Here is a 15981-nt window from a genome sequence, read left to right as displayed (position 1 = left end):
TTATTTAAGTAGTTGCATTCGGGTTTATAGTACACATCTTTAACTTATCACAGTCTATCTTCAAGTATGATTATACTGTTAAAATATAGTAAAAGAATCTATAACAGTATTCTTCTGTTTCTCCCCTCCCCACCTTTGTGCTATTGTTGTTGTATATTTTCCTTCTACCTATGTTATAAATGCCATGATATGTTGTTATAAATAGTTGATTATCTTTTAAACAGAACTAAATAAGAAGGAAAATATCTTTTCTTTTCCCATATAGTTATCACTTCCGGTGTTCTTCATTCCTTTGTTCAGTGCCAGGTTTCCATCCGGTATGATTTTCCTTCTGCTCAAGGACTTCTGTAACATTTCTTCAGGTTTAGATCTGAATTCTTCCATCTTTTGTGTGTCTTCCAGAGTCTTTATTTCATCTTTATTTTTGAAAGATATTTTTCCTAAGTAAGGAATTTTAGGTTGACAGTTTTTTCCTTCACTGACTTGAAGATGTTGCCCCACTTTAAAAATAATAACTATAGTAATTACCATAACCTTAAAAAAAACTTTCATTCTTTTATTTTTCTTACTACAAGTGTTCCTTGTAGATAGTATGAAAATCTCAGGTAGTTAAAAAAGAACAAAATTTAAATTACCTTTATTCCCACTGCAAACGTTTAATCACTGTTTACATGTTTCTTCATCTTTATTCCATGAAAATTTAGTTTTTTAAAGTAAAATTTGGAGGGAGTTCCCTGGTGCTCTAGCGGCTAGGATTCCTCATTTTGACTGCCGTGGCCCGATTCAATCCCTGGTCAGGGAACTGAGATACCGCAAGCTGCACGGTGTGGGCAAATAAACTTAATTGTTAACAGTTTTCCATGTCATTATAAATTCTTAACAATCCTGTTTTCATATTTAATATAGGTCTTTTTTAAAGCTCTAATGCAGTTCCAACTTGCATTATTTAAGTTACTTGGCACCTAGACATGCGTGCAAAAACTACAGTTTGATTTAGCAGACTTCTAGATGATATTTTGGAAAGCATTTGAGTCTTCAAAGACATAAAATTTACCAATAGGGGACAATAGTTGGTGGTAACAAGACATAAGAAACCCCTAAAAGTGAACTGATAGCTTTTTTTTTCTCTACTGACTGATATTCAGGGATGTGCTTCTTATGTTGTTACCAACAATGCTAAAATAATTTGACCCTTAAATAATTTTGCATGCTTGCAGCCATATCTGTTGGATAAATTCTCAGTTGTAGGACTGCTGAGGCAAAGGAGATATCCATATATGTGAGTGTATATACATACATATAATTTTTATAATTGTTGTCAACTTTCTCTCAGTAGAGCTTATACCAATTTCTCCTTCCCACAAAGCAGTGTATGACAATCTGGTTCCCCATATCTTTGCCAAGATTATCAAACTTTATGATTACTACAGTCTGATAGGTGAAAAAATGAACTGAGAGCTTTTGTTTTCAATATCTTCTATTATTTTCTTTTTCTCTCCTGATTTATTTCTTCAGTTGCTCTTGTTAAGTAGTCCTGTCCCCTTACTTGCTTCACCTTTAAATAATTACAAAAAATTCATAGTTCATTAAATAGTTAACTTTAGCAGCTTTCACAGTTTCAATCCACTGTGTCATATGTGAATTTATAAAAAGATATACATGATAATGATTAAGACTTACCAAATAAAACATAACCAGGTCTTTTGTTTTTTAAGCTCTTTAAAATGTTGAAATAGGTAGAAGAATGAGTAGTTGGCCCCTTTCACAGCAATAGTATGAATATTTGCCTTGTTAAAGTTCATTCAAGTTTAAGGGACCACTAAGAAAGGGCCTAGGCAACATTTTAACGCTTCACAATCTTAACAACTCAATTTTATCATTGTGTGTAGAGTACACAGCCCTAGAATGTGTATGCATTAGCCTGCCAAGTCAGCAGGCAGTGCTGATAGGGTGTGGCAAAAAAAACAAAAAAATGGCCTTCCTGTGTTCAAGGCAGTGTTTGAACGAGGTTTGTTGTGACATTTTTTGATGTTTATCATACTTGATATGTTCACCTCCACTTGTGTATTAACTTTTATCAGGATGGTATGGGTAATGGAAATTCGGAGAACTTAAGTTCTGTCGCAGTTGTTTTTCTCCAAGAACCTAATTTTACTACTCTTAGTGACCTGTGTAGCTCCATTCCTCCTTTCTAAAGCAGTGCCCTGGTGTTGGCAGTAGTATAAATGTCATTTGTAGACTCATGTATTAAATATATGTGACAGTGCCATTTTCTGCCTGTGGTCGTCCTTTGACTTCTGTTTTCAGCTGTGGAACAGAACATTTCAAATGCATTTCCAGTGATCTCTTTTCAGGTCCATACTGCTAGAAAGTAGAATACAGTCATCCAAAATATGATAATTCCAAGTTTAGTATTTCCATCTTCTCTTGAACATTTCTAGCTGTTGATTTCCATTGTTTTGGTTCACAGTCCCGCACAAGTCTTTGAACACATTTGTTTGGTAGTATACTGTTCTTTTCTGTTTGTGCTCTTGGATCATGGTGGGTCCGATTTAGTCAGTAGGTTGGTGAGCTGATTGCACTGAGCAGCGTTTCTCTGCAGGGTTGTCATATGGCCCGGTGTGTAAGTACTGTGAATCCTAATTTTGTGTGTTTGGGGATTTAGGACACCCAAGAGATTCATAGCATTATCACAAGTAAATAGAACAATAATTACACTCAGTCTGCTTCATGCATGACTTAATTTACCGTCATGTCGTAACTAAGCTTAGGATGCAAAAAATGTTCTAAAATTGGGTGAATTGTTGCTTTTCTTTTTATTTGTAGTTTCTTTTTTGCTTATCTTTAAGAAAGCGTGAAAGATTTTCATTGCCCTTGTGACTCGCCTGAGCTGCAGCCATTTTTCCACCTAAGTCTGCTGTGTCCGCCCAGGGATTTCTCAGTCCCAGCATCTCACTCACACATTCCTTTTCTCGTTGGAGAGTCAGCAGATGAGGGGAGCAGTGTCCCTGCGTACCTGTTTGGTAGAACATCTCAGGGGAACAGGGGTGTGTCTCTTCAGAGAGGCGCACATTTACAGCTCCTTCTCTCTTCAGTAGGAAAATAAAGAGGTTCTGTTTCATTGAAAATAACTGCCTTTTTTCTTCTCTCTGAATCTAAATAAAGTTTGTTTGGGAAGGTTCCTGTATTATTCCAGGAGAGTATCCTGAGGTGACTAAGATTATGAAAATGTTTGATAATTTTTTTCTATGAGGCATGGGCTTATTTTTGTCTTTCCTCTTCCAAGTTAATCTTTCGATGGAAAATTATTAATTCTCCCTAAATGAGAGTTCTGAAAAATAAAACCAGGTCCTATAATTGCTATTCCTATGCATACTAGTCCTATGCATACTGCACTGAGGACAGATAGATTGATGGGAAGAATTGCTCCCAGGAGCCAAGAGTAGAGCTTTGCGTTAAACAGGTGATTTTTTTCCATCACATATTAACACTAAGTAATTATTGAAATAACAGTTCCCTGCTTACTGTGTTCAGGGGTAACAAAAGATGGTGAGAACTCTTTCTACACACACGGGATGCACTTTTCATACCATAGCAGAAGTGCAGGTCGGGAACGGAACCGTGGTACGTTTGACTCTCTTGTGTGCTGGCATCATGAGCGCTGGGCTCCCAGGGCTGGTTGCTGTGAGAAGCTGAGGTCTCTTCTTTGAGCCAGATCATATACATCTCATAGATCCTGTTGAACATTTTCTCAGGCTTGGAAAACAGAATCAGGAATTCCCCACGTGGTCCGGAATGGCGGTGGGTGTTGGGGAGGAGGTGCAGAAGGCTGAGTCTCCAGATAAGAAAAGAATCTACTTCTGAATATTCATAATATTTTCCTAGGATTGCAGGTCGCTGCTTTGACTTTTATGCTAAAGACCCAAATTTCATTTAAAGAATTTAGTCTTCAATCCGCAAAATGTCAAATGACTTTGATTAGGGTCCCAGACATCTATATTCTACCCCAAAATTGATATTATTTTTTGGACAGAAGGTTGACTCAGGGATGAATGTGATTTACACCCAGTCATGCCTTTCTCTTGAGCATATGCTTTGTGTTTTTCAGTTCTTCAGTGCCGCACTCTGCAGCCAAAACACCTCAGCCGATGTTGACCCCAGCGTCTGCTCACCAAGCTAAGCAGGTAAATTGCTGATTTTGGCTTTGCTAACGTGACATGCAGTGACTGTCTTTGTAACTGAAGACAATACTGTACTGCGTCCTCATGTTGTTTAAATGAACTGTAAGTCTGACAAAGACCTGTGATCCTTTCCCCACAATTTATGCCAGTCTTGACCTAGTAGGTCAGTTAGACCTGATACTGTCTTTGTAGGCCTTGGGACATCCTGCACCTAGTAATCTTGGGTCATAATTCTATATTTGTATATGGGGTATCTGTATGGAGTTGAAATTTACTTTCATTTAACATTGTCTTAGTTAACCCATACAACAACCATATAGACAAGACAGGTGTTCAGCTATGTTTCACTAATGAAGAAGCCGGGGCTCAAGTGACTAACGCAGGCTTCCGCGGTTTTCATTAAATGATGGAACCAGAGCTGGAACCCAAGTCTTCCAGCTTCTTCCTGTCCACTGCTTTGTTCATTGTACCTTCCAGTATCAGCATCCAGGGGATAGGTTCTCTTGCTTTCTCTTGCAATCCCTGTTTTTCAGACCTTGAATCTTCAGCGATGTTTGTTATGTCTACTTTCAGGCTTTTGCCTGGTAAACATTGTCTCTTACAAAAATAGGTTATATTATAAACAGTTAAACAATCCAGAAGAAAATAATAGGAGATGTTGGCTGAAAGGTAGATCAAGCTCTCTCTGAAACTTTCCCTAAGAAAACCTGGTTTCTCTGCTACTCATCTCTGTCTCTAGAAATAATTGTAGATTGTGTTTGAGATTGAACTTCAGAACTTGCCTATTGTGAGTTCTCAGAGGTGGCTGTCTGCTCCTTAGCTTGCCGTGACTTAACATGACACTTGTTAGCATTTGGTCTTCCTTCTGGAGGTTTCCATGTCCACCTTGGAAGACACATGGTAAGGCACAAGTCCTCTTGCCTTACCAAGAGGAAAGGAACATTGACTGGTGGTGGATAAGTTGAACAGTTTTGCTTTCTAACCTTATTATAAGTTTCATTGGGAGCCAGGACCTGTTTCATTCATTAACTTCTTCCTTCATTTGTGTATCAAATATCCCAGTGCCTTTTACGCGCCAAGTCTTGTGTTAGGCACTGAGGAAATAGCCACAAGCTAAACAGGCATGACTCTGTTTTCTTGGTGCTTGTGGAATATTCCCATCTCTGATACGATCTTACATGTGGTAAGCTTTTAAAAATACTGACTTAAATTGAAACGGAAAAAACAAAATTAAACTAAATAAAAGTGTTTGTGCTTGCTTATTTTAAATTATGGTATCATTTTACATGTTCCTTTGTTCCAAAGGCTCGTTTGCGGTTTCACATAAATGTCTTGCTCCTGTTATAGGGATCTCTGATAAACGCCTTAAAGCCATCTGGGCCCACACCAGCGTCCAGTCAATTGTCATCTGGTGATAAAGCTTCAGGTAAGTTTGCACTTTTGTTTTAGTGAAAATAAAGGTGAAAGATATGCTCCACAGTAGAGTTTATTGTTGTGGATCACAAAGGCAGCTTGATGTGAAATCAAGTACAGTAAAGACATATTTGAAAGGCCTCAGTTGCTGTAGAATATCCAGGAAATTAGTGAGCCCTTCAGCAGCTCTGTAGACTTCTGAAATATGAGAGCAATAGGAGAAAGCCTGCCTTTAAATGTTTTTCCTAAAAAGGAACACCTGCCTTGGTGGATAATCAAAGTTTAGAGAGGAGTGGATCAGAACATTGAACTCTGTTTCTTCGACTACAAAGGAAAGAAAAACTCTCTGGGTTTACGAGGACAATTCAAAAGCTGGTGAAACACAGAAAGTAAAATGGATCTGTTACAATATAAGATCTCAGAGTAGATAAAATTCAGTATTAAAAGACTGTGGCTTCACATGCTTCCAACAGTCAGTCAGGCGTAATTACTCTTAACCGAAATTAGTTTTTACAGTCACCATAAAGTGCTCTGACCAGGCATCCACGCCGCCCTAGCCCACTTTACAAAGAAGTGTGCTTACACATAGTGCCTAGTTTAATGTGGGCTCTTCCTCAGCAGCCCCTTTTGTTGACTCTGTGTTAGAGTCCGCTTCATTTGACATGTGTTACTTTCTGCTACAGCCCAGAAATGCTAGACTGTGCTGCCTGCAGTCCAGCGTTCTCACCATGCTCTGGACTCTAGCTTTTATTCTGATTCATGCTCTCCAGTGGGTCTTCAAGCTAATAAATTCTGCTCAAGATGCTGAACTTCACACTTTAGCAGCCTGCTTTCCGTAATCTCTACACAATCATACCATCATCCCAACTTCTCTGTGGTCAAATCTTTCTCATTGGGTATTGGGTTTATCTTCAGAAGTATTCCTTGCACTCAGAAGAAAACCATTATTGTGTAAGCCCAAGTTGTATTCTAGAATTCGGATTAATGGAGGAGCACAGTTTTTATCATATAAGCCTTCCACGAGAAGGAGGTGTATAGCACTTCTTAACTAGCAGCTAAAACTTTATGTTAGAAGGGAAATTTCAGTGGAATTTGTCGAAGACTTTTGAATCATTTAGGATTCAAATTAAGAAATTTGTTTCCATTTCTAGCTAATATTTTAGAAAAAATTTTTTGAAAGATTATGTATCTTAACCCCTTTCAAGGGTTTTATTGGAGAGTTTTTTGTCACTCCTGAAGTTAAGAATCAAGGACATCTAAGGGGCTTTGTTTTGTGCATGTCTAGGCAGTTAGCATGACTTGCAAAGAAATTTCTAGGATTCATCATTCAGTGATGATTGTGAAATATTCTCTGTCCTTGTTGTGTGTTTCCTTCTGTCCTCACTTTCTGGAAACAGACTTTTATTAAGTAGAAAAATTTCCCTGAAAAGTACTATTTAAGAGTTTGCAAAAACTTTCTTTAAAAAAAAAAATACATTTCTGAAACTTCTATAGAATAATTCCCTTATTACTTAATAATGGAAATACCTTCATTGTTTTTCTAAATATAGAACTGTTACAAGTCCACAAAAAGTCTATGGTGTAGAGCTATATAATGTAGAAAACGAAAGCTGCCCTATAAGTTCCCTGTTTTAGATATAACAGCCCTCAACGATTTGATGTGTATCTCTTGGGGTTTGATGTGTATTGTTTTTTTAAACAAAAATAGTCATATCCTATATATATTGATATGTAATCTGTTTCCCCACCTTGCCTAAAGTAAATACCGTGTTCATCTTTCCAGATCTGATACAACTCTACCTCACTCATTTTAATGGTAGCCTAAGACTTCACTGTGCAGTTGTAACCTGTTAAGTTTTACCAGTACTCTGCAGATAGTTTAGATTGTTTTTAACTTTTCAAGATTATAAGTCAGGCTGCCTTGGACAGCCTGACTTATAATGTGTACAGTGTGTGTACACATCACATTGTATTATAGTGGTTTGTTAGATAATTCTACAAATATTTATCCCATACTTACTTAAAGGGAGGTGCATTTTCTTATTGTTTGGTTTGATTTGGGCTTTTTATTTTTTTTATTTTTTTGCGGTACACGGGCCTCTCACTGTTGTGGCCTCTCCCGTTGTGGAGCACAGGCTCCGGACGCGCAGGGTCGGTGGCCATGGCTCACAGCCCCAGCCGCTCCGCGGCATGTGGGATCTTCCCGGACCTGGGCACGAACCCGTGTCCCCGGCATCGGCAGGTGGACTCTCAACCACTGCGCCACCAGGGAATCCCTGATTTGGGCTTTTTAAATGTAATTCCCCCATTCGCCTCCTCCTTTTAAAAGTAGAGCGTTAGGGGAAAGACTGTAGGTAATACCCCAGACTATTAATAAGTAGTTACAGTATATTGAATGTGGGAAGGATGATGGATTGCACTTTTAACTCTCTATACTTCTCTATATTACAGCAATCATATGTTACCTCTGTAATTAAAAAAAAAAGAACTATTATTTAAATATAAAAAGTCTATGGAAAATACAGAAATGTGGAGAGAAAGCAAATAGCCATGAAGTCACTACTCAGATATTTAGTTAACCTATTTCTCTTTGGAATTTTGTTTTTCCTTTGGTATATATTACTTTTCGGTAATTGTAAAAGCTACTTTTAAAGCCTTAAATTTGAACTGCACTCCAGCTATTTTGACCTCTTTCCTGCAGAGGGGCAAGTGTGGCATGTCCTGGTTTGGAATTGACAGTGACTGAGCCAGAGAGCAAGTTCAGAGACCTTGAGGCAGCATGACTTAGGCAGCGCTGCGGCCACCGACTTGTCATAGAAAGTGCGTGACCTGGGGCTGCGCTCTACACGGCACCACGCATTCGCTGCCACAGAGAATTAAACTAAAATGGTGATTCTAACTGGTTTTTTGTAATGTTCTCATTTTTTTCCATAATTTCAGGACCAGTGGCAACCAAGATAGAGACAGCTGTGACGTCTACCCCATCTGTTGTTGGACAGTTCAGCAAGTCTTTCTCATTTTCTCCGTCAGGGTCAGTAGTGAACTAAATTTTGTGACATCACCAGCAACCTTACAGATAGCTGTCCCAAATCCTACAATCAGTAGGTGTACTTATATGAAGCCAGAGTTCTTATCACTGCAGTGATGGGTTTGATAATAGTGACAGTACTTTAGTGTCCTAATGTAAATGTTTCCCCTTTTTAATTCAAGTTTATACATGTGTTATTACATACTTGCTTATTTGTTTTGTTTTTTAGGATAAGCTCCATTTTCTTTGGATAGTGAGTCTGTGGTTGATCAGGTTTATCACACTGAGGTGTTTTCATTCTGACACCATCTGGGGGCTAGGTGAGAAGTTTGGATTGGCTTTGCTGCCCTGAGAGGTCACGTTATATGCAACTTCTGAGAGATCAAGACAGTAGCCATTTGAAAATTTGGGTTTTATATAGATGTGGGGACATACATTTCTGTTTCATTTTTTAAAAAGTAATGATGGCTATACTTGTCAAGTTGAGTCATCTTTAAAAACAAAAGGGTCTTCTAACGCTCATTCCAAAGGGAGCTTTTATTAACCTTGGAAGGAGAGTGCCTTTTCTCTGTGCTATAAGCACTCATCTTGAAACCTGTGAGAGTCGCCAAAGCGTCCTTCCCCTTCAAGGGTGGAGTTAGGCTCTGTGTGGCTGAGATAAAAACCCATCCAAAGGTTGTTTTTACTGTGAAGAGTTGCATGCTCAGTTCCATTAGAAAAGCCTTTTAAGCTCTTTCAGATTATGCTTTTGTAACTGGAATCATATTGACCACAATCTCTTTTTCCTGACGTGAATTTGTTTCTTGAGCATCCTTCAACCTAACCCCTTAAGAGAAAGGAGGTGGTTAGAATAGAATTTGAGGGGAGGAAATTATATATATTTTACTGTCAATCGTTATGTTTTCTACTTCCCAAAGGTAGTTTGGAGCAAATTTTAAAGAGTAGGTCAGTGCCTGGAGTTACTGCATCTTTTATTTCCTTAATAAATTTATTTATTTTATTTATTTAATTTTGGCTGCGTTGGGTCTTCATTGCTACGCGCGGGCTTTCTCTAGTTGCGGCGAGCGGGGGCTACTCTTTGTTGCGGTGCTAGGGCTTCTCACAGCGGTGGCTTCTCTTGTTGTGGAGCACGGGCTCTAGGCACGCGGTCTTCAGTAGTTGTGGCTCACGGGCTCAGTAATTGTGGCTCACGGCTCTAGAGCACAGGCTGCAGGCTCAGTATTTGTGGCGCATGGGCTTAGTTGCTCCGCGGCATGTGGGATCTTCCCGGACCAGGGCTCGAACCCAAGTCCCCTGAATTGGCAGGCGGATTCTTAACCACTGCACCACCAGGGAAGCCCTGGAGTTAACTGCATCTTTTAATCTTTACTTCTGTGAACTGATAGTCTTCTTGCCATTTTTAAAATAACCTGAAAAGGTTTGGGTCATTGGGTCAGTGGCTTACCTCTATTAGATAAAATTTCTTCACCAAGTTTGAGACAAAGAAAGAGAATTGTTTTCTTTCTTGATGTGATGAAATGTTTAACACATCCTCTTAGGTGGTCTTGGTCCATTTGACGAAGCCAATGATGGGTTAAAAAGAAAACTCTCAGTCCTTACCATTACTTACCATATTTGGTATACTTGGTCCCTTACATTTTTTTTTTTTTTTTTTTTTTTTGGTCCCTTACATTTTAAAGCTGTAGAGTTTTAAATTCGCTATTTGAACTTTTCTCACAGTGAATAGTCTGTTCTGGCTCAGCTCCCGCTGAGTTTTCTTCTTTGGCCATAGTGTCTTCATTCATGGTGTAAAGAAAATGTACAGAAAGAGACGACGTGATGACAAGAGTCAGAAAAGTTTTTGAGGGCCATTTCCTGGTGGTTTAGTGGTTAGGATTCGGCGCTTTCACTGCCAACGCCCCGGCTTCAGTCCCTGGTTGGGGAACTGAGATCCCGCCAGCCGCAAGGTGTGGCCAAAATTTTAAAAAAAGGAAAGAAAAGCTTTTGAACCAAATTTCCCAGCCCAGAACTAAGCATTCTGTCAGAACGGCAGAGACAGTGGCTCCTGTTCCGTGCTGTCCGTCACCTCCCTGTGGCGTGCACTGCCCTGATGCGCTCTTTGGTCTCATTCTGGGTCATAGAGGTCCTCCAGCCTGTCTCGTCTTCCTCACTAGGTGGGCCATCTGCTCTGGCCACTCTCCCCACAGAAACATTCCCAGTGCGTTTCTCCTACTCCTTGCTTTCCTTGGAATAGGTCCCCACCCCAGCCTCCACCGTGGAAAGCCCAGCTGTTCCTCCAAGGTCTTCTCACCTGCTTCTCCCTTCTTACCTCACCCACAAATTGTCTCTCCCCGCTTAGAGAGCTTGCGATGGCTCTGCTGCTTCAGAGATAACGTGCTTTCACTTTGTTGACATTTATCTTCTAGATTGTAAGTCCCTCGAGAGCAGTTTGTGTGAATGAATTATAAAATGTACTATTAAAAGGGCAATGTTGTGCCTTGGGTTTGTTCATTTTTAGCTTCTTTTCTTCCCCTCCCTAGGACTGGCTTTAATTTTGGGATAGTCACACCAACACCGTCTTCTAATTTCACTGCCACACAAGGTACAGTCTCTGCATGGCATAGCATTACTTTTGTGTTTCCCCCTAAACAAGTGCAGGTTTTGGGGGTCAGATGTGTTGACATTTTGCTTGCTGCTGCATCTTGCCTAAAGTATCTGCAATTAACCTGGTGTTGATATTATGCATTAAAAATAGGCTAGATTTATGAAACTGGGGAAGGACTCCTACTCTTCATAATTAAGTACAAGGAAAGGATTTGCTTCTAGAAAAGCAAGGCTGTGCTTTAAATGTGAATGTTTACATGTGAATTAAATTTTTTTTCCATCTTTTTCCTATGTCATTTAAAATTGTATCAGTTTACAGGATGAGATAGACTTAGTACTGTAGGTATCAAAGACCGAACTCATCTTTTTTCCTTGATAACCTGGCAGAAAACGCACTGGTCTCATGCATGTTGTTACAGATCTACCAACCAGCATATTTTTAATGTTTAAAAGAATTTGAAGACCTATAAGGAAACCAGATGTACTTTTTAAGTGCCTTCCAGTTTTCAGTTTAAGTAATTAAGTTTACTTTTATTTTAAAAAGAAAGCTTTTATTATAAAAGTGATTGTTATATTTTATTATAAAAGTGATGTGTTCTAGAATCACACATTGTACCCTTAACCATTGCCATTCGGTTATATTTCCTTCTAGGGTTTTTGCTTCCACTCTTATTTCATTTAACACAATCTCTTGTGAGTTTTCCAGTATTATTGAAAATCTCGAGTAAATGTCATTTTTGATGGCCACATAATTTCTGTCTTGTGGATATGCCATAATTTATTTAACTATTCACCTTTTGGACATTTAGGCTCTTTCCAGGTTTTCCCTATGATAAATAAGACAATGACCATTTTTCATCTCTTCATTCAACACATATTTTTATGAGTGCTTTCTGTGTGTCAACCCAAGTGGTAGAAGTTTTTTTTAGTAAAAAAGCCATCTCCTAAAACCTCCTAGAGGGAGATTAGGGAGCTGAAAGCATAGCAGACTTGCTAAACCTGAGCTGTGTGTGGCACTTAAAGCGTTGTTGATCTCATTCCTTTCTCTCTGGAACAGTGATTCTTAAACTGTTCTGCCCACTTAGATGTGGCTGAATACCCTTGAGGCCCACCCTCTCCCCAGTCTCACTTTCTAGAAGAAAAACAACTCAATGATATAAAAAGATTGGAGAGGAACAGAATAATTGTCAAAAATCCTAAATGAAATAAATTAGTAATAAAACACAATAGTAATTCCATAAACATTTTCATTAATACAAGAATAGACAACAATCCAAAATCATAAACAGCTCAGTACAACACCGGTGATACAGAGAGGGGTTTCTGGAAATTACCTGTATATAGTACAGGCTTTGCAGTGTTCTCAGGAGTTTGTGATAGACAGACTTTTTTTTTTTTTTTTTTTTTGCGGTATGCGTGCCTCTCACTGTTGTGGCCTCTCCCATTGCGGAGCACAGGCTCTGGACCGCGCAGGCTCAGCGGCCGTGGCTCACGGGCCTAGCCGCTCCGCGGCATGTGGGATCTTCCTGGACCGGGGCACGAACCCGTGTCCCCTGCATCGGCAGGCAGACAGACTCTCAACCACTGCGCCACCAGGGAAGCCCCTAGACAGACTTTTTAAAACAGCATGGAGTTAGAAACATCAACCAGCACTTTCGATAGAGCAATTTCAGTTTGTAAGTATCAAATTAGTCTTTATTGATCAGTTTTTTGACCAGGCCTTGTGAGTGCTTTATCTGTATTTCATTTAATCTTCATAACAACTCTGTGAGGTACATACTGTTATTATCTCTCTCTTCCAAATGGAGAAATTGAAGCCCAGAGAAGTCAATTAACTTTTCCAGAGTTGCACAGCCAGCAAGTGGCAGAGCCCCCAGCTGCAGAGCCCCCAGCCTCAGAGCCCACGCATGTCCTTGACCATCTGGCCGCACTGCTGCCATGAAAGCACTTAGTGAGGAGAGCACTAGGAAGTAGCCCTTAATTATAGGTAAAAATGATTGCCTGTGGATTGACACTTTATCTGTCCATAAAACCAAAGGAGGAATTCCCTGGTGGTCCAGTGGTTAGGACTCCGTGCTCTCACTGTCAAGGGCCTGGATTCAATCCCTGGTTGGGGAACTAAGATCCCACAAGCCGCATGGTGCAGCCAAAAAAAAAAACACCAAAAGATCAATTCCTGGTCTCTCAGGAGGTCCATAGGCTAGTACTGTTGCCAGGAATGTTATTGCAGCGCACACACGGGGGAAATGTGGGAAGTTGCCTTTTCTTTCTCTTTTGGGCCACTAGGTTAATTTCATGTACTCTAGATAGAGGTGTATTTGTTATTATTTAATGGTCATAAAGAGAACATTCGTTCATCCCACCTCAGTGAGATGACTCAGAGCTAACGTTCCTGCGGAGAAGCATTTGTTCTGTCTGCTGCTGTCAGAACAAGCTGTCCCTGACAGTATCAAGGGAGGAGAGAGGCTTTGGCTTAGAAAAGTCAGTGAGACTGTGATAGGTCATATTTTGTGAAATCCAGTCCATTTCCTAACTTATTTTTCTTGCTAGTGGCAGCACCCCCCGGCAAAGAGTCAAACCAGCTGGACACATTCTCCTTTGGCGGGACAGGCAAACCTTTCTGCGAGGCCATTCCTGAAAGCTCCCTTCCCTCAGGAATGACGACGTCGAGTAGCACGGGAGCCGCTGGCCCCTCTCCTGGGGAGTCCGCTCCACCCGGCGGCAGGCCCGTGGCGCCTTCTGGGCTTGCTCTTGCCACCCCCTCTGGCAAGCTGGAAGCTCCGCCGTCCAAGTTGGGAGAGGTTCTGTTTCCAAGTTCTCTGGCTGGAGAGACTCTAGGAAGTTTTTCAGGACTGCGGGTTGGCCAAGCAGATGATTCTACAAAGGCAGCCAGTAAGGCTTCATCCCCAGGAGGGACTGGTGCTAGTGCTCAGCCCACCAAGACTTCGGCCGTCCCCTCCGGGTTTAGTTTCACCGGCCCCGTGGTGCTGGGGAAGCCCGCGGAGCCTCCCGTGACCTCCTCTGTGGCTGCCACCGCAGTGACCCTGGCAGCTACGGCCGGCCCCAGCCCCGGCAGTTCCTCGACTGGCGTCTTTGGCAGCCTGCCGCTCACCAGTGCAGGACCCTCCAGCGTAATCAGTTTTGGGGGGCTATCGCTAAGCAGTAGCAAGACCAGTTTTCCGTTCGGAGGCCAGCAGACAAGTAATACAGCGCCATCCTCTGCCGCTGCCACTGCCACACCCCTTCCTACATCCCTCCCCGCCTTGTCGATTGGCAGCCTCCTGAGTTCAGCGTCTGCTCCCACCATGCCCACGTCCTCCGGTAAAAGCACGGAAGCAGCCACGTCATCGGCTCTGCCTGAGAAGCCAGGTGGTAGTGAGGCCTTGGTGTCAACAGCCTCCCTCCTAGGGCAGCAGCCATCCGCCCAGCTTCCCCAGGCTCCTTCTCAAACGTCTGACTCTGTGAAGGAGCCCGCTCTCGCCCAGCCTGCGGCCAGCAGCCCTGGTACGGCAGCACCCAGTGCCACCGTCCTAGCGCCGTCCACGGAGGCCACTCCGGCAGCCACCGGGGCCCCGGACACCAAGACCGAACCGCCGTCCCCTGCCCCCACCCCGGCAGCGCCTGGGCAGATCGCCGTCGTAGCACCTGCCGTCCCAGGTGCCGGCCCCGTGGCCCCGGAAACATCAAGGCCTCCCGCCACCTCCAGCGCTGTTTCCGGTGATGCTCCAGGCCCAGCCACGGAGCCCGCAGTGTTTGGGGCGGTCACTTCGGGCTCACCTGTCTTTACTCAGCCGCCGGCCGCCAGCTCTAGCTCGGCTTTCAGCCAGCTCACCGGCCACACAGCCACCGCCCCCTCGGCGACCCCCATGTTTGGGCAGGTGGCCGCCAGCACTGCCCCGAGCCTGTTCGGGCAGCAGGCGGGCGGCATCGCCAGCACGGCGGCTGCCACGCCACAGGTCAGCGGCTCGGGGTTCGGCAGCCCAGCGTTTGGCACCTCCGCCCCGGCGGTCTTTGGACAGACGAGCTTCGGGCAGGCCCCAGCCTTCGGGCAGCCGACCAGCAGCCCCGCGAGCGGCTTTTCCTTCAGTCAGCCCGGCTTCAGCTCCGTGCCGGCTTTTGGTCAGTCCGCGTCCCCCACCCCCGCGTCCACCAGCGGGAACGTCTTCGGTGCATCTTCAAGCGCCAGTAGCTCCAGCTCCTTCTCATTTGGACAGTCTTCTGCCAACACTGGAGGGGGGCTCTTTGGCCAGAGCAGCCCTCCTGCTTTTGGCCAGAGTCCTGGCTTTGGGCAGGGAAGCTCTGTGTTCGGTGGCACCTCAGCCACCACCACGACAGCGCCATCCTCTGGGTTTAGCTTTTGTCAAGCTTCAGGTAAGAATTTATAGAAGATTTTTACTTTGTTGTCCTCTGTATTATTTGAAACATTTGCAGCAAATCTGCATTAGTTTGGTGATTAAAGGAAAGGAAAGAAAAACAGAAGAGGCTCTGGAAAGTCCGGAAGGGAGCCTGGCCACTGGCAGTCTGCAGCTCCAGTTGTGCTTCTCAGCAAGTTCTCCACTCTCCTAGCCACCGGAGTGCCAGTTTCGTGGGGGGAGAAAAACAGGTGTAAAGTCATGGCAAATAATGAATGACTCATAAGTATGAAATTTTACATTTGCAAGGTGCTTTAGAGGTCATTATGTCCAAACCTGTCAGGCCTCGAGGTGACTGATTTAATGTCATTTAGTGCCAGTGCTGGAGCCAGGACTAGACTCCAGATCCCTCATCCTAGTCCTC

General features: G+C 42.7%; 1 protein-coding gene across 1 annotated transcript in view; it reads left to right on the top strand.

The window, feature by feature from the left end:
• The window catches only part of NUP214 (nucleoporin 214), a 99116-nt gene that overhangs the window by 55583 nt on the left and 27552 nt on the right, over nucleotides 1-15981 (top strand). The window contains exons 25-29 of the mRNA XM_007453124.1: nucleotides 4109-4184; nucleotides 5529-5607; nucleotides 8541-8625; nucleotides 11142-11203; nucleotides 13756-15576. Coding sequence (XP_007453186.1) covers nucleotides 4109-4184; nucleotides 5529-5607; nucleotides 8541-8625; nucleotides 11142-11203; nucleotides 13756-15576 — 2123 coding nt within the window. The remainder of the gene's footprint in view (nucleotides 1-4108; nucleotides 4185-5528; nucleotides 5608-8540; nucleotides 8626-11141; nucleotides 11204-13755; nucleotides 15577-15981) is intronic.

The sequence above is a fragment of the Lipotes vexillifer genome, unplaced genomic scaffold (assembly GCF_000442215.2).
Source record: "Lipotes vexillifer unplaced genomic scaffold, Lipotes_vexillifer_v1.1 scaffold149, whole genome shotgun sequence".
NCBI classification, from domain to species: domain Eukaryota; kingdom Metazoa; phylum Chordata; class Mammalia; order Artiodactyla; family Lipotidae; genus Lipotes; species Lipotes vexillifer.
Note: the sequence above shows the minus strand (reverse complement) of the source record. Positions and strands in the feature narration are given on the sequence as shown.